This window comes from Bufo gargarizans, chromosome 4 (assembly GCF_014858855.1).
Source record: "Bufo gargarizans isolate SCDJY-AF-19 chromosome 4, ASM1485885v1, whole genome shotgun sequence".
NCBI classification, from domain to species: Eukaryota; Metazoa; Chordata; class Amphibia; order Anura; family Bufonidae; genus Bufo; species Bufo gargarizans.
The window spans coordinates 420505533-420527236 of record NC_058083.1 but is presented as its reverse complement, the minus strand read 5'-3'; the positions used below and the strand labels follow the sequence as shown (position 1 = coordinate 420527236).

At 44.2% G+C, this 21704-nt stretch overlaps 1 protein-coding gene across 2 annotated transcripts in view; it reads right to left on the bottom strand.

Moving 5' to 3' along the window:
• The window catches only part of FBLN7 (fibulin 7), a 170847-nt gene extending 150257 nt beyond the window's left edge, over nt 1–20590 (bottom strand). For both annotated transcript variants that reach the window (XM_044290632.1, XM_044290633.1), the window contains exon 1: nt 20283–20590. In XM_044290632.1, the coding sequence (XP_044146567.1) occupies nt 20283–20357 (75 nt within the window). In that variant the 5' untranslated portion in view covers nt 20358–20590. The remainder of the gene's footprint in view (nt 1–20282) is intronic.
• Between the last annotated feature and the right edge of the window lie 1114 nt (nt 20591–21704).

The following is a 21704-nucleotide window of genomic DNA, read 5'->3' as shown; positions in this document are numbered from 1 at the left end:
GGACGGATTCGTTCAGATAATGCAACCGTCTGCATCCGTTCAGAACGGATCCTTTGTATTAGCTTTAACATAGCCAAGACGGATCCATCTTGAACACCACTGAAAGTCAATGGAGGACAGATCTGTTTTCTATTGTGCCAGATTGTGTCCGTCTACATTGACTTACATTGTGTGTCAGAACGGATCCATTTGGCTCAGTTTCATCAGACGGTCGCCAGAACGCTGCAAGCAGCGTTTTGGTGTCTGTCTTCAAAGCGGAATGGAGACTGAACGGAGGCAAATTGATCCTTTTCCATTCAGAATGCATTAGGGCAAAAACTGATCCGTTTTGGACCACTTGTGAGAGCCCTGAACGGATCTCACAAATGGAAAGCCAAAACGCCAGTGTGAAAGTAGACTTATAAAGAGATTATCATGTGCAAAATGATGTCTAATGTGGATTGTTTTGCATTAACCTTGGCATCACCTCTGTAAGTGACGTCTGTAAATACTTTCTATTCCATAAAAAAGCCCCAGTATTTCTAAAATTCCTTGTCACGGATACATATAATGCCTGTCCTATGGGATTTAAGAAGATTATAGCATGCTGCAATCTCGGACATGTGAAAATATTATGACACTTGAAAAGATTTTAAAAAAAAAAAGATCCTTCCCTTTAAGACATATTCTACGGTGTTGTGATCTAAGTAGTTCTTTAAGTTTTTGGTAAAATATTGATTTTCTCCAAGCACATCAGGTCAGGTATAAATGAACACTCTAGGTAAAAATTATAGTCATGGTGCTGAGCATGGGGTGATACCTATGGTATAACAGTATATTAGTAAGGCTCTTTATGTCACATTTTAGCAGTTTATTCTATCAGAAAACCCCTTTGATACCTGAGTATGTCTAATATTTTCTATAGAATTCCTGTACATAATTCTATTTGCAGTATGCTATTTTTAGCTGTTCATTAATAGGTGTTGCAGTATGCTATTTTTAGCTGTTCATTAATACGTGTTTAGTGTAATTAAGGCAACTTTCTTTTTTAATATGGTTTTTACCTCCGTCTCAAAGATATTCATTGTCGGATATATTAACCCCATAGGGACACAGCCTTATTTCACCTTAAGGATCAGGCCATTTTTTTTGCAAATCTGACCAGTGTCACTTTAAGTGCTGATAACTTTAAAATGCTTTGACTTATCCAGGCCATTCTGAGATTGTTTTTTCGTCACATATTGTACTTCATGACACTGGTAAAATGAAGTAAAAAAAAATATTTTTTTTGCACAAAAAAATACCAAATTTACAAAAAATTTGCAAAAATTAGCAAATTTCAAAGTTTGGGTTTCTCTACTTCTGTAATACATAGTAATACCCCCAAAAATTGTGATTTCCCTTACGTCCTACCAGCAGCACAGATGGGGTTAACTGCCCCTGTGGACTGGTAGGACCGGCGAAATTTGAATGAGCCCAAGAACCAATAAACGATCTTCAGCTCCCTGAAAGGGAGGAGATCACCCCCCAGCCCACCGTGTTTTTTTCTGTCCTCTGGACAGGTGGACTGGCGTATCGCTCCCCCTCAGGGAGCTGAAGAGTGCTTAGGGGCTCTTTTTTCCTTAAGCTAAAGCATCGCTTTTTTCCTGCTCTCAGTGCCTTTATTTTAGGCCTGATCGCGGCGATTTTTGTCTCTGGGGTACCGTCGGGGAAGGGGGTGTCCCCTCCCCTCTTCTTTCATCTCAGTATGCGGTGTCCCGTCTCTCCAACCGCATGTGTGCGGCGCTATGAGCGCCGCCATCTTCCAGAAGTGACGCGCACTAGGTGCGCTACATCACTTCCGGTTTTCCGGAGCGATGCGGTGAGGTTGTAAAACTCACCATTTCTATTAACTGTCTCCTTATAAAAGACATCCTGGGATCCAGGATTAATCTAGGGAGACATTTAGGACAAGCTGAGCCAGTATAGGCTCTGTTATTTCTCTAGGCTAATTACGATCAAGGAACCGCCCAGGGGGCGGGGCTTCCTCCTTTAAAGCACCCAAGAGCCTATCAATCAGTGCTCTGGTTGCGTCGCTTTAACAAGTTAGCTCCAGAGTTCCCTGTGCCTTGAGATATTCTTATATTGCTTGGCTTGGGGTTTGTTGTTCCTCTTTTCACAGCTCTAATTTCTTCTAGTGCTGGTGGGCCCCCTTAAAGTCTTGTTTCTCCACCTCCAGGTATTGTAGGTGTTATGACCTGTTTTTTTCTTTCCAATTACAGACTATGGCTTCCCCTAAGGATCCGGATCAGCGGAAGGCTGGGGCCAAGAAGAAGCATTTGGCGTGTTACGAATGTAACACACCCTTAGACGACGGCTGTCCTTACTCCAGATGTGAGAATTGTCGCACGGCATCCACGGAACCCACGATGCAGGAAATGTTCCAGTGGACAAAGACATACGTGGATGATTCCATTAAGGGAGTGGTACGGCTGCTTAATGAGAGGCTACCAGGTCCCTCTCAGACTCCCATGGAGGTGGTCGCACCGGTCGAAAGACCTACCCCCTGTTCTGTGGGGTCTTCTTCCGAGGAAGAAGAATTTACTTCTTGCTTTTTCCCTATAGAAAAGACGCAGAAGTTACTCAAGTCCATCAGGTCGGGGGACCAGGATGTTGACATGGGGGAGTCTTCCGATCCCGCCGGACGGACACAGCGTGTCTTTAGAGCGGATGAGACCCTCCTCTCTGTGATGCGCAGAGTGGAGAAAGGTCCAGTACTCACCAGAAAATTCAAACTCATGTACCCGATGGCTAAACCCTTGGTGGAATCATGGGGTTCCGTTCCCAAGGTTGACATGGCTATAGCCAAGTTGTCCCGGCGCACTCTAGTTCCTGCAGACGATGGGTCTAGTCTGCAGGACCCTCTAGACCGGAGGGCAGAGTGCACCCTTAGAAGGAGTTATGCGGCAGCCTCCGCATCAACTTCAATTGCGGCAACGGAGGTAGCCGCCTATTTACGCTCCAGGCTCAACCAAATCCAGACGGACGTGGATCAGAGCATATCAAGAGATGACTTCCTGGCAGCCTTCAAGTCAGCCAATCTGGCTATGGACTTTCTGGTCGATTCCACCCAGATGCAGTTGAAGCTGGCCGCCAAAACTATGGCCCTAGTTTCGGCTGCCCGCAGGCCACTTTGGCTGAAACCATGGGTCGCGGACAACGCATCCAAGTTTAACCTTTGTGGGCTCCCCTTCGAACCGGATAGGCTGTTCGGGTCCGAATTGGACAAGATAATGGAGGGGCTCTCCGATAAAAAGGGAAGAGCCTCCCCCAGCAGCCCTTTCGGGGATGCCCCAGACAGGAGAAGAAAGGCGAAGGTCGTCCAGGGCAGCAGTCTAGGCGCAGAGATTGGGGGGGGGCGTCTCGTAAATATTCGAGACGCTCCCGTAAACCCACCAGGGAGGCAAAACCTGTACAGGGAAGACAACCCCCTGGCGATAGATGCTCTGTCGATACCGTGGAGGTTCAGGCTGGCTTACATCTTCCCTCCGTTTTCCATGATACCGAGGGTATTGATGAAAATCCATCAGGATCAGGCCTCGGTAATAGCCATCATACCGTTCTGGCCCAGGAGATCCTGGTTTACCCAGCTCATTCAGATGAGTCGGGGACAATACTGGAGACTCCCCCGGAGCAGACCCTGGTGTCGTGGGACACTCACCTCTGCCCAGATCTGCACAGGTTCAACCTGACAGCCTGGAGGTTGATAAGTCCCTTCCCAACATAGAAGGGCTTTCCGAGTCGGTCCTGAGAACTTTATTGCATTCCCGAGCAGAGTCTACAAAGAAGGCCTACTCCAGGATTATGAGAATCTTCGTGGCATGGTGTGATTCCAGACAGGTGGCGTCCGCAGATCCGCCCCTTCCTGCGATACTACAATTTCTTCAAGATGGATTAGATAGAGGCCTATCTCCAGCTACCTTGAAGGTACAGGTTTGTGCCATCTCGTCCTGTCTCAACAGGCCACATTCTCGGGACCTACTCATTAAACGCTTCCTGAAGGGAGCTGAAAGACTAAAGCCTACTATACAGAAACCTATCCCCCAGTGGGATCTTTCAGTAGTGCTCAGGGGGCTAGCATCTCCCCCCTTCGAGCCCTTGGAGGAGGTAAATTTCAAATTTTGGACTTTAAAGATGGTCTTTCTTCTGGCTATAGCTTCAGCCAAAAGAATCTCTGAATTGCAGGCTTTCTCTGCAATTCACCCGTACATTATTTTCTTACAGGATAGAGTACTCCTGAAGTTTTTACCATACTTCAGGCCTAAGGTGCCTACCTTCCAAAATATCAATCAGGTAATCTCCTTACCAGTTTTGTTTACAGCCTCCTCCTCTGATACTCCAGTTAGAGACCCGCTGGATATTTCTAGATGCCTCCAGATCTATGTGGATAGATCTAGAGAGTTCAGGATAGATGAGAATCTCCTTATCCTGTTTGCCGGTAAGTCTAAAGGCCGTAAAGCGTCTAAAGCTACCATTAGTCGGTGGATCAAGGAGGCCATTAAGGAAGCTTTCGTCTCCCAATCCTTAGATCCTCCTGGGTTTGTGAGAGCCCATTCTACTAGGGCGGTCTCCACCTCGGTTGCGGAGAGAAGACTTCTCCCCTTAGAGTTGATCTGTAAGGCGGCCTCCTGGAGCTCTGAGTCAACCTTCATCTCCCATTATAGGATAGATGATAGGATGGCAGAGTTTTCGGCTTTTGGGCAGACTGTTCTTAGTTCTGCCAGGCATGAGGACCCTCCCTAGGGGATTCTTCTTGCTATCTCCCCATCTGTGCTGCTGGTAGGACGTAAGGGAATCTTTAATTTCTAACGATAATTTGTTTTCCCTTAGTCCTAACAGCAGCACACAAATATCCCACCCTAGATACATTAAGCTTGTTAAAAACACGGTGGGCTGGGGGGTGATCTCCTCCCTTTCAGGGAGCTGAAGATCGTTTATTGGTTCTTGGGCTCATTAAAATCCTGCCGGTCCTACCAGTCCACAGGGGCAGTTAACCCCATCTGTGCTGCTGTTAGAACTAAGGGAAAACAAATTATCGTTAGAAATTAACGAGACTTTTCATTCCCCATATGTCTACTTCATGTTTGAATTATTTTGGGAATGATATTTTATTTTTTGGGGATGTTACAAGGCTTAGAAGTTTAGAAGCAAATCTTTAAATTTTTCATAAATTTACAAAAACCCAATTTTTAGGGACCAGTTCAGGTCTGAAGTCATTTTGCGAGGCTTACATAATAGAAACCACCCAAAAATGACCCCATCTAAGAAACGACACCCCTCAAGGTATTCAAAACTGATTTTACATACGTTGTTAACCCTTTAGGTGTTGCACAAGAGTTATTGGCAAATGGGGATGAAATTTGAGAATTTCATTTATTTGCCTAATTTTCAATTTTAGCCCATTTTTTCCACTAACAAAGGGTTAACAGCCAAACAAGACTATCTTTATTGCCCTGACTCTGCCGTTTACAGAAACACCCAATATGTGGCCGTAAACTACTGTACGGCCACACAGCGGGGCGTAGAGTGAAAGGTGCGCCGTTTGGTTTTTGAGGGCTGATTTTTATGGACCGGTTTATTTACACCGTGTCCTGTTTCAACCCCCCTGATGCACCCCTGGAGTAGAAACTCCCTAAAAGTGACCTCATTTTGCAAACTACGAGATAAGGTGGCATTTTTTGGGGGACTATTTTTAGGGTACACATGATTTTTGGTTGCTCTATATTACATTTTTGTGAGGCAAGGTTACCAAAAATTTTAATTCTGAAATTTCATCTCCATTTGCCATTAACTGTTGAGGAACACCTAAAGGGTTAATAAAGTTTGCATAATCAGTTTTGAATACCTTGAGGGGTGTAGTTTCTTAGATGGGGTCACTTTTAGGGAGTTTTTACTCTAGGGGGGCATCAAAGGGGACATGGTGTCAATAAAAAAGGCCATCAAAATCGGCCTTCCAGAAACTATGTCGGTCCTTTCCTTTTGCGGCCTCCCTTTTACTGATACAGCAGTTTACGACCACAAATGTGGCATTTCTGTAAACTGCAGTATTAGGGTGATAAATATAAACTTTTGTTTGGTTGTTAACCCTTGTTTTGTTACCGGAAAAAACGGATTGAAATGGAAAAGTGCCAAAAATAGCAGTTTAGAGGAGATTCTTATGGACGCGGCAATACCTAATAAGTCTACTTTGTTTTTACAATTATTTAGATTTTTAACTATTTTATCCTTTTTGGTACAAGTAAAAGATTTTTGTATCTCTAAAGTCTAAGTGTAATTTTTTTTATCCGATTATCTTATGTGGGGGGTTCATTTTTTGCGGGATGAGTAGATGGTTTTATTGGCACTATTTGGGGGGCTATATGACTTTTTGATCGCATGCTATGAAACTTTTTGTTATGTAAGGTAACATATTTGTTTTTTTGCACCTTTTTAATGTATTTTTTTACCAGGTTAATCGGGGGGGTTCGGTCATGGGGTATTTTTATAGAGGAGATTCTTACGGACAAGGCGATACCTAATAAGTCAACTTTTTTTACATTTATTTAGGTTTTTGACTAGATTATCCTTTTTGATACAATTTCTTTTTGGGGTATCTCTAAAGTCTGTGTCATTTTTTTTTATCCGATTATCTGTGTATCTATGTGGGAGCTCATTTTTTGCGGGATGAGACGATGGTTTTATTGGCACTATTTTGGGGGCTATATGACTTTTTGAACGCTTGCTATTAAACTTTTTATTATGTAAGGTGACCCAAAAAATCTTTTTTTTATTTTTTTTATGGACCGTGTTAATCTGGGGGGTTAGGTCATGGGTATTTTTATAGAGGAGATTATTACCGACGCAGCGATACCGAATATGTCTACTTTTAATAGGTTATGTTAGTTTTTTTTGGGTGCCTCAAGTCTGAGAACCAGTTTTTTTATCCGATGTCAGTGCTAAATTGGGATATAAATTTAGTACTCCATGGAAGTGTGATACTCCCTGAAGCAACCAATAATGCAGAGGCCCGGATGATCGGGGCACGTGTCACCTTGAGTTGTGGTGTCCTTCCATATCCCCCTCCTGTGACACACTCTGCACCTTTTTTGGGTTCGTCCCTTCTTTCCAGTATGGGGGACCACACCTGGAAAGTGTTGGCCAGGGACGATCCGGGCACCTACAGTTCCCGAGGTACTCCGGCCTGCTCTTTCCCAGTCCAAAAAGATCAGGGCCTTGAGGACTGCCTCATAGAACTGGAGTTGTACATGGCAACCTGCACCAAGTAGACCGCAAACTTTTTTGTACCATGCCCGGGTTTTGCACATGGCATTATATGGCTTGAGGACTTGATCAGAGAGATCAACTCCTCCCATATACCAATTGTAGTCGACGATACAATCGGGCTTGAGGACCGTTGCCGCAGTACCTCGCACAGGGACATGGGTGATGCCGTTACCATGAATTGTGGACAGCATAAGAACATCCCTCTTGTCCTTATACCTGACCAGCAACAGGTTTCCAGTGGTAAGGGCACAGGTCTTACCCCTGGGGATAGGTACCTGGAGGGGGAGGGCAGGGAGGCCGCGTTGATTTTTCCGCACGGTCCCACAAGCGGACGTGGATCTGGCGGCATGGGACTGGAACAAGAGATACTGGTATAAAAGTTATCCACGTACAGGTGGTAACCCTTATCCAGCAGTGGGTACATAAGGTCCCACACAAGTTTCCCGGTAACACCCAGAGTGGGGGGACATTCTGGGGGTTGAATCCGGGAATCTCACCCCTCGTATATACGAAATTTGTAAGTGTACTCTGAGGTACTCTCACAAATTTTGTATAGCTTTACGCCATACCTTGCCCGCTTGGAGGGCACATACTGGCGGAAAATGAGTCTTCCCTTGAACGCAATGAGAGACTCATCAACCGCGACCTCCCTTCCAGGTACATAGGCCTCCATGAATTTGGCCCCAAAGTGATCGATGACCGGCCATATCTTATACAGACGGTCATGGGCAGGATCACCTCGGGGGGGACATGCTGCATTATCGGAATAATTCAGACCTTTCCGGATGGCCTCAAACCGGGAGTGTGTCATGGCCGTACTGTAAAGTGGGGTCTGGTATAGGACATCCCCACTCCAGTACAGCCTGACACTGGGTTTCTTGACCAGGCCCATATGCAGCACGAGGCCCCAAAATGTCCTCATTTTGGCTGCACTGACCGATGTCCAGCCACCAGGCCTGGCCAAAAAGGAGCCCGGGTGTTGAGCAACGAACTGTTGCGCGTACAGGTTCGTCTGCTCCACCATCAGATTTACCAGTGGGTCACTAAAAAAATGACAACAAAAAGTCATATTCAGTGTAGTCCACTGTGGAAATCTGGATTCCTGATTGGCCTACAAAATCTGAAATCACGGGCTCGTATCGCTCTGGGCTACACCAGACTAGTTCACAGGCAGGGTGCTCCGGTGGATTTAACTGGTGGGCCGGGAAACCAGTACGAGCCCCAGAGCTGCTCGTACTAGGGTGGGCCACCTGTTCCCTAAAATGGCGGTCCCCTTGCTCCGCCTGGCGGCGTCTCCGTCGCCTTGGGGGCTCATCATCATCATTAGATGATGAGGAGGACGCGGATGACAACAGGAATGTGGGGTCATCCTCGTCCTCACTGGGACTCTCGGAGTCGTAGGCAAGCTGGGCGTATGCCTCCTTGGTCGAGAACGTCCGGCGGGCCATAGGGGAGTGTGTGTCTGCGTGTGTATGTGCGTGTGTGTAAATCTTTATTTGGTGTGCGTGTGTGTGGGGGCATGGGTGTTCGCGGACTTAACCCTAAAACTAACAGAAAAAAAATGAACTAACTAAAAAAAGGGCAAAAAAATTTGGAAAAAAAAATCTAAACCACGGATCAACCGTCCAAAGTTGATCAGCGGTGGGGTGTGCGATTTGCTAACAGTGGCCGGACGATAAGAGTGCCAGCCACAGTCAGCGCACACAATAAAGCAACTAACTTTCCCTTTTTTTTCCCTGCCTAACCCAAACTTTCCCTATTCTTTCCCTAAATACCTGCTGGATAGATGGGGGTGCTGGGGCACAGATCGGGTCCTGGGGGGCACAGATCGGGTGATGCTGGCACCGACGGACGACACGTGCAGGCAGCTCCTCTCTCCTCCGGCTCCGGAACACAAATGGAGGAGGAGAGGAGCACCTGCCTCTTTTGAATCTGCCGCCGGACCGCCCACAGACCAATCAGAGGCGATCCTGAGAGGTGATGTCGCCATTACCTCTCAGGATCGCTGGATGGTGATTGGTGGGGTGAAATCACACCACCATCACCATCCTGTTCCGGGTTATCAGGTCTTCAGAGACCCGAATAACCCGGAAATGCCGAAAACCGCAGGTCTGAATTGACCTGCAGTTTTCTGCGATCGCCGACATGGGGGGGGGGTCACAGGACCCCCCGGCACATTTAGCCTAGGTGCCTGCTCAATGACTTGAGCAGGCACCGGGTTCCGATCACCGCCCGCCGCGTGGCGGTGATCGGAACCTTACATGAAGTACCGGTACGTCATGTGTCCTTAAGTACTAGGACATCATGACATACCGGTACGTCATGTGTCCTTAAGAGGTTAATAAAAAAAAAAATGTGAAATCCCCAACAATACTTGTATCTGTGTGTACTTGCCAACAGAAACATATATATGCATTCTTTAAATGTTGCTTCATGCATATAGGCAGAGGTTAACCTCTCTTACACCTGGTATTTATTTCAAAGAATGTCAGCAGAGAGCAATCTGTTTTAAGTAGCACTTGTGATATTTTCCATTATAGCGGTGATCTGACATTACTAAATGCCCTTCGTGTGAACATGACTGATGCTCCGCCAGCTCTCTATTGGCAGCTGTTTCTCTTTAATTCGTTTTACTTAATCTTATTATGTTCTTAAAGTAATTTTAAAATGCTTAAAAATGCAAATAAAAAGAAACCGTTAATTTGTACCTCTACTTCGAGTGTAGAGTTACTGCCAACTGGTGGAAGTGTAGTTTGGAAAACTGTTCTTAGACTGACAAATTAAAGAGGAAAAGGGCAACATTTTCCATACAATTCTATCATAAGCTACAATGTTTGAAAACGGGGTATGTTAAAATTTTCTCCATCATACGGTATATTTCCTTAGGACCCTCATACAGTTCTTTAGGCCCACCAGAGGAAATACTATAACTCTGAGAGCTTAGACTATCTGTACAGGATATGTGCACCTCCTCTGCATAGTAATCTTTGTTGCTATCATTGCACACACAGGACATACCAGATTATTTGTGAATATGTACGTCCATCTAGTTCAGCCTATTATCCTGCAAAAGAGGAAGAGGAAGGCAAAAAACCTTATAAGGGAGAAGCCAATTTTCCTCATTTTAGGAGGAAAAACTCCTTCCCGACTTCAATCAGGAAATCAGAATAACTCCCTGGATCAACAACCCATCCCTAGTAACTATAGCCTGTGATATTATTACACTCCAGAAATACATCCAAACCCCTCTGGAACACTTTTAGTGAACTTACCATCACCACCTCCTCAGGCAGAGAGTTCCATAGTCTCACTGCTCTTACAGTAAAAAATTCCTCTTCTATGTATCATGACCGGTCTGCCGATCATGTACATGGCGCAAAGGGAGGGAAAAGGAAGGCCCTGTCCAAGGGAGAGGGAAAGATGGTGACCCCTAACTCACCTTGAGGCTGGCACCTGACTGCCCTGACGTCCCTAGACGGGTTTCTCACCCGTACGCCGATCACTTGCCTAAACCCTGGATTTCCCTAAGATGAGCCCTAAGTAGTGAATAGGGAGGTGGGAACACTAGTCCACACCACTAACACTAAAGGGAAACACCAGGAAGAGGACAGACAATACTGACGAAACAACCAACAGGGATCCGGAGGGTAATGCTCTGGTACGACAACCAGGAATAACAGCAACTCAGCTCCAGTGGGTCAGTATAGAAGTCCAGGCAGGAAACTCTATATCTGGCAACCAGAGAAGTGGGAGAGGGAAATATAAAGAGGTTGGGAGTGCTGGACAAGAAACAGCTGAGGAGAAGAAGCTACGGATCCCTGAGTGAGACAAAAAGGATTGCAAGGCAAACACAGAAAGCTACCATTAAGTAACAGCGCAATCTTTAGACACAGAGCGCGCAGCCACCCGCTGCTACTTCGTGACGAGGCTCTTGACACCCTCGTGACACTATGTTAATGTAGAAACCTTCCTTCCTCTAGACATAGAGGATGTCTGCTAGTCACAGTCCTTGGTATAAATAGATCATAGGGGAGATCTCAGTACTGACTCCTGATTGTTATTAGATCTCCTCTCTGGCTTCATTCACACGTCCATGTTAGTGATGAAAGCCGTTATAAAATGGTAAGTTATTAATCTGTGAAAATTTCTGTGAAGGATTAGTGTTTTGTCTGTTTGTTGTTTTTTTGCACTCCATGTGTCATCCGTGTTCCACGGACACTGTACAGCTGAAAATTAATTTTCAGTGCATCTCTGTGTTGGGTCCATGTTTTTCACGGACCCATACACTATAATGGGCATGAGGGATCGGTAAATACAGACAAAAATAGGGAATGTTTCTGTGCTAAAAACCATGTACCCATGGACCGTGCTAAAACATGGATGTTTAAATACTGTACATACATTAAAATGAATGTGTACATGTGTTGTCTGTGGAGAACACAGACAGCACACATCTGTGAATCACTGACCTAAATAAGGCCTAGGAAGACAGCTAGAAAGCTGTCTTACATTTAGAACTGGTAGAGGATCCGCTGAAGTTATGAAGAGGCTGGCGGATCTACAAAATTACGGCAGAACCACCACCAGCTTAGGGCTTTATTAAGACCGTTGTCTAAAATGCCGGTCTTAATAAATGTGCCCCAATGTTCTCATTACATGCATCTATGCCCCTTATGATATAACCCATTATCTTATTGGCCTTGGCAGCAGCTGCCTGACACCGGTTGCTACATTTAAGTTTGCTGCTCACTAAAATTCCTAAGTCCTTTACTTTGTCAGTGTTACCCGCTGTTTTACCATTTAGTATGTACAGGTGACTTGCATTATTCCTTCCCAGGTGCATAACCTTACATTTGTCAGTGTTAAACCTCATCTGCCACTTCTCTGCCCAAGCCTCCAATCTATCTAGATCCATTTGTAGCAGTATACTGTCCTCTTCTGTGTTCATTACTTTACACAGTTTAGTGTAATCTGCAAAAAAAATATTTTACTATGCAAGCCTTCTACAAGATCATCAATAAATATATTAAAGAGAATAGGGCCTAATACTGACCCCTGTGATACCCCACTAGTGACAGTGACCCAATATAAGTGTGTACCGTTATTAACCACCCTCTGTTTTCTATCTCTGAGCCAGTTACTTACCCATATACAGACATTTTATGTGGCACGGTATGAAATTCTTTGGAGAAGTCAAGATATATGACATCCATTGATCCGATCTAGTCTAGAAGTTACCTTCTTATAGAAACTTATTAGATTAGTTTGACAGGACTGATTCCCTCATAAACCTGTGCTGATATAGTGTTATTCTCTTATTTTCATTGAGACACTCCCAGGATAACATCTCTTAGAAAACCTTCAAACAGTTTACCCACAACAGATGTTAAACTTACCGGCCTATAGTTTCTGGGATCAGTTTTTAACCCCTTTTTAAATACTGGCTCCACATTTCCTAAGCACCAATCTTTTGGAACAGACCCTGCCATTATAGAGTCCTTTAAGGAAAACCCAGATCTTGGACTGTTATTTACAGTAATACATGCACAGTACTTCAGATAAGTGGTTCAGATCACAATTTTTTATTTTCCCACTGCCCCTGGTTCCCCCTCTGTCAGCACTCAAAGCTGTACTGAAATACACAGTCCATACTGTTGTGCTGTTCAAACATTATGGGGAGGAGTCATGTGAGCATGCACGGCAGTCCTAGCAGTGTATTTCAATGCAGCTCTGAGCGCTGATAGCAGGACAATGGGGGGAAATAAAAATGAGTAATCTGCAGTATTACGCATGTATTATTGTACATAATGGTCTAAAATCCGGGTGACAGATTCCCTTTAAATATCAGAAATAAGGGTCTGTCTATTACATTACTTAATTATCTTGGGATACAGTTGTGTATACCATCTGGACCCAGTGATTTTAATCTTTTTAAGATGCTGCTGCACTTCTTCCTGGGTCAGACAAGCCCCATTTAATTGGGACTGTACTTTGACACTCTGCATTCCATCTGATATTTCAGTTTCCTCAGTAAATACAGTAGAGAAAAACTATTTTATAAATTTGCTTTCTCCATATTGCCATCTAAAACTCCTGACTCATCACTCCTTAAAGGGCCATCAGGTTTATATTTTTTTACCATTTATATAATTGAAGAACATTTTACAGTTAGTTATACTCTTTGTCAATGATCCTCTATCTGTTCTTCACCTATTCTATTTTCTTCCTTATAGTTTTTTAGTGCTTCTTCGCTAACTTCCTGCTTTAATAATTTAAAAGCTTTCTTTTTATTGTTAATTGCCTCCTTTACATTTTTATGTATCCACATAGTTTTTCCTGTCCCTAACCTTTTACTCCTGTATGCTATGTACCTCTCACAATGAAAATTTAGGATGCTTTAAAAAATATCCCATTTTGCGTCAGCATTTTTATTTTTTAGGACATTGTTCCAGTTAGTAAGGCTAATGGCCTCTCTCCAGCTGGTCAAATTTAGCTTTCCTGAAGTTTAGTGTTTTTGCACCTCCTTAACAAAATACCCTATTAAATAACAATTGGAAGTTTATTATATTATGATCATTATTTCCAAGGTGATCCCCAATTTTCACCTCTGTCAGGTTTATTGGTTAATAAGAAGAACTGTATGGCCATCCGTCTAGTTGGATCCTGTACCAGTTGGAAAAGTTAATTGTCTTTAAAAACCTGTTTCCTTTATGAGATCCACAGGTTTCAGTTTTCCAGTCTATATCTGAGTAGTTGAAGTCCCCCAAAAGTGTGAACATTTTAGTGCTATAAAAGAATAGGATCGTTTGAGAGATCTTTTTGACAATAATTTTATAAGCTGCATCTATCAAAGTCAAACAATTTTTGGGCATACTTATGCAGTCCACATGAATCAGAAATACAAAAAAAAGAAAGAAATGTACCTAAATATTTTCAGTTCACTGTAACCCTAGTTAAGTACTTTGCGTAATTTAATTTATTAATGTCAAAACTCACCTCCACCTCCTGTATTGCTCCTCAGTAATTTTTTTCCATTTAGATTTCAATCTTGGCAAAATAAAATAAACTATGTTTTCTTATATAGCGTATGGAATTTTTGTAGCTGGTCAGATATGATTGGAATGAATAAAATTTTAATAAAAGTATTCACAGTAAGGAATGTAGAACACGCAGTACACTATGGGATCATAGCATCCTGCTGAAAAGAGAAAATGTATTCAGAATTTCCATTTCGATGTTCTATAGCATCAAAGGGGTTTATGATCTGATTTAAGTAGGGTCCAACAGAGCACATATTCTTGGAGCAATTGTGAATGTAGGGATGAGATTTTGATGCACTGCAATGTTTGGTTTAACCTGTACACTTAAGATCCCTTTATGTGGAAAATTGTCTCAAATCCCTGACAAACTGGTGGTTGGAAAGTATTGCAGTGGGGAATAAGTGGACACTTTCACTAGGATTTTCCTTGGTGCTGGAAGAGGAATTTCATTGTTGAATAGCGATGGGGGGGGGGGGGGGGAGATGAGAGAGTTGCTGGCACACTTCTGGCAGCAGCTTATTTGCTGGGGTAACAAAAGGATTGAGCAAAATGTTTTTAAAAAAAATACTCAGCTCACCTAATCCTCCTCTCCCCTGACATCATCTGTTGTTGGATAGTCCTGAGCACCCAATACACATTAGACTATCTGCCGCACCTGTTTTTCCTGGCTGATTTGTATGGGGGTCTTAAACTAGTGCTTAAACTAATGTTTTATTAAATGTCGCTATGCTAAAGCCCAGCAAGTGATTTGTGGACATAATTTGATGACAATAGGTTGACATTCCCCAAGAACAGATGAGGTCTCAGTATTAGGTACCCCATATTAAGCACTTCTTCAAGGGACCCACCATATGAAAAAGGTTTCAGCTGTACTGCATATAACATTGTGCATGTCTATTATAGGAAATATAGTCTATCTAGCTAGCACAGATCTGTCGATCTAATGGCTTGAATTAAACTTCAGTAATCTAAAATAAACTTCAATAAAACCTATTAATGGAAGTGCACAACCCTCAACATACAACAAAGCAGTTGTTCTGGAGATCCTCTCTGGTCTTCTAAAAGCAGAACATGAGACATTGGCCCTTAGTAGTGCTGTTATTACCAACCAAGGGGTCTGAACAAGGAATACTACCACTGTGCAATCTACAGGTCTTAACAGCAGGCTATAAGAGTTAATATCTCTGGAACTTAAGTTTCTATGCTATAAGTAAAACTTCAGCATACTTGCTTATTCTCCTACACTGTCCCGGAGCCACAGCCACAAAGGCTGCTTTGAACCACCTCTAGGTGGAGCTTTGATTCCATTGAATTCAGTGGGCATAGTACAGGGGTGGCCAACCTTACAGACAAAAAGAGCCAAAAAAAAAAAAAAGTGACTACCAGGAGTCACAAGCTATACAGTTACACATGATTCACCGTATTTTTCTCCCTACAAGATGCACCTAGGTTTTAACAAAGAAAAATAAGAGAAATAAATATTTTTCATCTGATCTGAGGTCTGATAAAAAAATATTCTTTTATTTTTCATTAGCAGAGGAACAAAAGAAAAATATATTTTTTATCAGACCTCAGATCACACTCCTAAATCAGATCCCCAAACCTCATCAGACCTCCAAATCAGACCCCCAAAATAAGACCCCCAATGCTCGGATCAGACAACACAAATAAGACTCCCAGTGTCAGACCCTCAGTGCTCAGATCTCCCCCAAAATGCTCAGATCCCCCCATTGCTCAGATCCCCCCCATGCTCAGATCTTCTCTCCATTAATAAACTGTTGAAAAATGCAAACATGTTTCAATTTACATTTATCACTTAAGACATCTGCCTGGGACTTCTGAGCAGAGTATAAATGTAGCTGGTTCCTACACTGCCCTGAAAATTGTAGGCTTAGGTAAGTCCAAGAGAGGCGGTATATTAGTGTTAGGTAATCTTCCGAAGCCACCTTGACGCCTGGTAGATGGGCCCAACACACGTTTGATCAAAAATGTGCGCAAAGAGCTTCTATTTTTCCATTTATAGTAGAGATAATACCCATTTCTCAATTCTAATGTTTGTATGTGAAATGTTGTGCAGCAATTTTTATTTATCAACCATATTTGCTTGATGGATATGCATCTGTGACTATAAATATAAATGTGCTAGTCAAAATTTTCTTGAAATTTAATAAATCAGACCAGTCAACCAATGGGCTGTTTTATAATGCTCTGTCTGTAGACTGATGTCCACTGACAGACAACAGGTTGTTCAAACAGCAGCAAGGAATTTGGCATACAATGCATGATATCACTGGCTTGCCCCAGCAGTAAATTAGAGAAGTGTACACAGCCCCCTAATACAGTACATGCTTTCATTCTAGGAACAAGGATGGAGCTTCATCATTACAACGTATCCATTTACAGTGCAGCATGGAATCCAATCTTAGTAGAACGTTCTTCTTTTTTTTTTTTCTCCAGACATTTCCACATTTTTGCAGCAAGCACTGTGATGAAATGTGCAAGCAGGGGCGTAACGATCGCGGTCACAGAGGGTGCGACCGCGACCATGACCAGCGGGGGGGGCCCTGCTGCCCCGCAAGTGCTATTTTTTTTTTTATAGTGTGGCTGCTTTTTTGTAAGTGCGGCGGGGCGGGCCCTCGGGCTGTGCGCTGCGCTCAATTCTAGCTTGTCAGCACGAGACAGAACTGCAGGGCCGCCATCAGGGGGGTACAGCCAATACCCCAGTAAGGGGCCCAGACCCTGGGGGGGGCCCGACCAGTTCCAATAAAAAAAAAAAAAAAAGTTTTTTTTTCTTTCTCCCCCCCCCTCCCATTTGTCAGTGACTTGAGTTGAACTTTATTGCATCGCTAGAGGGGGGCAATTGATTATTCCTTGCTAGTGATGTCCGGTTCATGAACGAATCGTTCATTTGAACTGATTAAGTTCACTAAACCGGAGGAGTCGATTCACCTGACTGAGCTGATCCGAGTAAAACAGCTCAGTCTGACCCAGCGCACAACAGCAGAGCCGCTGGCAGCAGGGAGGGGCTCGGGAGGAGTGTAATCTGATCCTAGAGTGGAAGCTGCTGCTGCCAGCCCCTCCCCTCCCCGCCCACCAACCAATCAGAGCTGAGGCAAGGCAAGCACTAGCAGCTCTGAGTCTGAGTCACTGACACAAATATAGGGAGTCTAAGAATCGAATGAGTCACAGGTTAAAAGAATCTAAAGATCCGACTACAAGCAGCGTTTTGGTGTCCGCCTCCAGAGCGGAATGGAGGCTGAACGGAGCCAAACGGATGCATTCTAAATGGATCCTTATCCATTCTGAATGCATTGGAGCTGAACTGATCCGTTTTGGGCAGCTTGTGAGATCCCTGAAACAGATCTCACAGGTGGACCCAGAAACGGCAGTGTGAAAGTAGCCTATGCCGCATACTGAGCTATTTCAAAGGCTCCAAATTATTTATTTTCATATTGATCCTTATGTTGTCTACTTGGCTAGGCAGCTCTTTGTTGTGTGGTCTTTGCTCGGGGGTAAAATGCTAAGCTGTTTTCTGGATTATCCCACAGGGCCAGGATCCTCCATCACTTATTGTTATTAACCCCTCCCTTGCCAGCCCACCCAGCCCTATTTAGCTTTGGGTTCTGCTTTGAAAAAAATGTTTAGGCCATGAAGGGGTTAATTAAGTGTTGGAGGGGGTGGGGGGTGTTATTGTGCATATTGTGTTTGGGATTCATTAAACAAGTTTGACCAGTTGGGTTTGAGAGTGGTTGAGTGTCATCCACAGATCCCCCATGAAAGTGTCATCCACAGATCCCCCATAACAGTGTGTCATCCACAGATCCCCCATAAAAGTGTCATCCACAGATCCCCCATAACAGTGTTCGTTACCCACAGATCCCCCATAACAGTGTGTCATCCACAGATTCCCCATAACAGTGTGTCATCCACAGATTCCCCATAACAGTGTGTCATCCACAGATTCCCCATAACAGTGTGTCATCCACAGATTCCCCATAACAGTGTGTCATCCACAGATTCCCCATAACAGTGTGTCATCCACAGATTCCCCATAACAGTGTGTCATCCACAGATCCCCCATAACAGTGTGTCATCCACAGATCCCCCATAACAGTGTGTCATCCACAGATCCCCCATAACAGTGTGTCATCCACAGATCCCCCATAACAGTGTGTCATCCACAGATCCCCCATAACAGTGTGTCATCCACAGATCCCCATAACAGTGTGTCATCCACAGATCCCCATAACAGTGTGTCATCCACAGTACCCCATAAAAGTGTGTCATCCACAGTACCCCATAACAGTGTGTCATCCACAGATTCCCCCCATAACAGTGTCATCCACAGATCCCCCATAACAGTGTGTCAACCACAGATTCCCCCCATAACAGTGTGTCATTCACAGATTCCCCCATAACAGTGTGTCATTCACAGATTCCCCCATAACAGTGTGTCATTCACAGATTCCCCCATAACAGTGTGTCATCCACAGATTCCCCCCATAACAGTAAGTCCTCCACAGATTCCTCGCATAACAGAAAGTCCTCCACAGATTGCCCCTATAACAGTAAGTCACCCACAGATCCCCCCATAACACTGTAACAGTAAACCTTGTGCTTTTAAGGTGTTTTTTCTTAAATGTGCCAGGGGAAGATTGCTAGGGCAGATTAGAACAGGTAGTGTAGTTAGTGTTAGTGTAGGGTCCTGCTTAAAAGAGTCTACCTTGTCGTGGTAGCAGGCTTCATATTATTTGGTCAAAAATTAATTCCTTACTGAAATCGCTGATTATCACTTTTTACTGTCTTTGTAGTTGTAAAAAAAATAATGAAATTGGGGGTAGGTCCTTTGGGGTGGAGGGGAGGTGGAGTCAGGACGAATTCTAAATCGGCAGGGTAGGAGGGGGGGCCCAGGCCTTGAGCTGTGTAAGGGGCCCCAAAATTTCTGATGGCAGGCCTGCAGACCTGCACGGATCTCGCTTTCGTGGGAACACAGCTGGAATGACGGGGCAGCGCCGATAGGATTGCGCAACTGAAGCTCTCAGCCCTTGAGTAGGGAGCTGTGAGAGGAACAGTTGGTAATTATTTTGTTTTGTTTAATGTATGTCACACACCGGCATTCAGAAAGGGGGGGCCGCACCGGCCATATGAGGTCAGGGGGCAGCAGCAAATTATGAGGGTGCAAAATGAAATATATACAGAGAGGGGCAAAAAATGGGGGCAATTGACAAAACCTTGGCAATAATAACCACCGTGTCCCACTGGCCTTATGAGGGCAGGGCAAGGCACTGCCGTGCCAGTGCTGTACCCTCATTTGGCCGGTGGGACAAGGGCAGTGCTCATGGTTATTATTGCCAAGGTTTTGTCAATTGCCCCCATTTTTTGCCCCTCTCTGTATATATTTCATTTTGCACCCTCATAATTTGCTGCTGCCCCCTGACCTCATATGGCCGGTGCGGCCCCCCCTTTCTGAATGCAGACATTAGTGCCGCACCACTATACCGGGAGGGGGGCTCGTGGGGGGGGCCCAATTCAAAGTTTGCCCTGGAAACAGGCACCAAAACCAAAGAACACTTGTTAAATGAGAATTTTTGGCCATTTCAGGCCAAATGTAGTTAAATGTAGCATTCATCAAATAGCTGACATGCATGCTGAAAAAATATCTTCCTTTATGATCATGGCTTTATTATGCATTACTTTACTCCTGAGAACCTTGAGAAACAAGCCCAGATATAGAAAACATTAATTTGGCACTTCATGTGTTAAATATACTGTTGCAGCAAACTTTAAATTGGCACGATACCAAAAAAAGCCATTGAAAATGGCACGTTAAGGTTTGCTGCAACTGCATATTGTTGCGTTAAGTCAATGCATGCTACATCTGTATGTTTTATAATCTGTACATTTATATTTGTGCATCTTGAATAAATGATCATTTTAGAAGGTTTACAGGAAATATCTTACCTGAACTGCCTGTGACTCCTGAAAGCCTGTAAAATAAAGGAACAAAAGTAGACTGTACTGTAATCCAGAGGTCATAGTGATAAGTCCTTAGTGCACAATGCAATCAGACTGGATGCTAATGAAAACCACAGAGCTTCTTGTCTGCCTTTTTTCCTCTGTGAACTTTCCTCTAGCAGATGTCTTCAACGCACACCCAAATATGTGAATAAGGCAGCATGACCATTGGTGTTTCAAAATCAAAACTGCATGGACCTGAAAGAGTAGCAAGCCACAGCGAGTGTGCTAGCCCCCGACTGCCACTACATTCAGCTTCCTCCAACTGTTGACACCTAAGTTGTGCTTGTACCTTACTGAGTCTCTCTCTCTCTATCCCTCCCACATTTTTCTCAGCAAAATTGAAAGGTGGAGAAAGGACGCCTTATGTAAAAAGTGCCCGGGATCTGACAATGCCAAAGCAAGTCTTATTCAGCCTGACAAAACTTGGAATTCTTGCCTGTGAAGAGGCGGGATGTGGTAATTAATAGAATAGGAGTCTGTGCTGAGAACAGTCTACTTCATCTGAATGCAAAGAGACAGAGAAGGGTATCAATGAGAGATAATTGTATAGTTAGGTAGATTTCACACGATGCAGGGGCATACTGGCCATAAACCCTACAGTGAAATTTCCTGGTGGGCCAATGCCCTGAGGGCCTCCTGAGCCCTTTTCACGGCTGCAGGCTGGGTACATAATGGACTGATACTCATGCATTAATTAATGTAGAATCATCAGGTACTTATGCACCTGACCAATGGCCACAGGTGCCCTGCTGAATTCAACTGTATTGCTATCCTCCGGACGGTCATACAGTTGAATACTGTGGTGATGGCAACAGCACTGGGGTATTTGTATCTGCTGAGGCAATAGTCTGGGCCACTTTTATTAGATTTTTTTCCAGGATCACTTTAAGTTCCCAGTCCAAGCCAGGGTAAAACACAAAATGGCAACATCCTAAAAGTTTTTTCCTGGTGTAGGATGTACACATGTTCTCATCAACGGCGCAAAAGTCTGCAGGGCACTGGGAGTGAGAACACATCTCAAATAGAGGATGGAGCTGTCCCATGTCAAATACATGCCCTGGTATATGTGTCCAGGAATGCCAGCTGTGCTTCCCGTGTGACCTGGCCCTTATCACTGGCTGCTATTGATGTGCCCAGCACACTGTGGAGGTGGTGAACTATCCTCAGCCCCATCCTCCTTCTGCCCTGGGATCACTGGCATCATGAGCTGGCACTTCTCTTGTAAGGATAGTGCAGTTGCCGGGTTTGGGGTGGCCCCAACGGTATGCTGGGTCCCCTTGACACAGTCAAATTGTCACCACATGTTTTTGCTCTCCGGAAGAAATAGTAAGGCGTGGTGCACCCCAATGGAAAATAAGTCCAGAG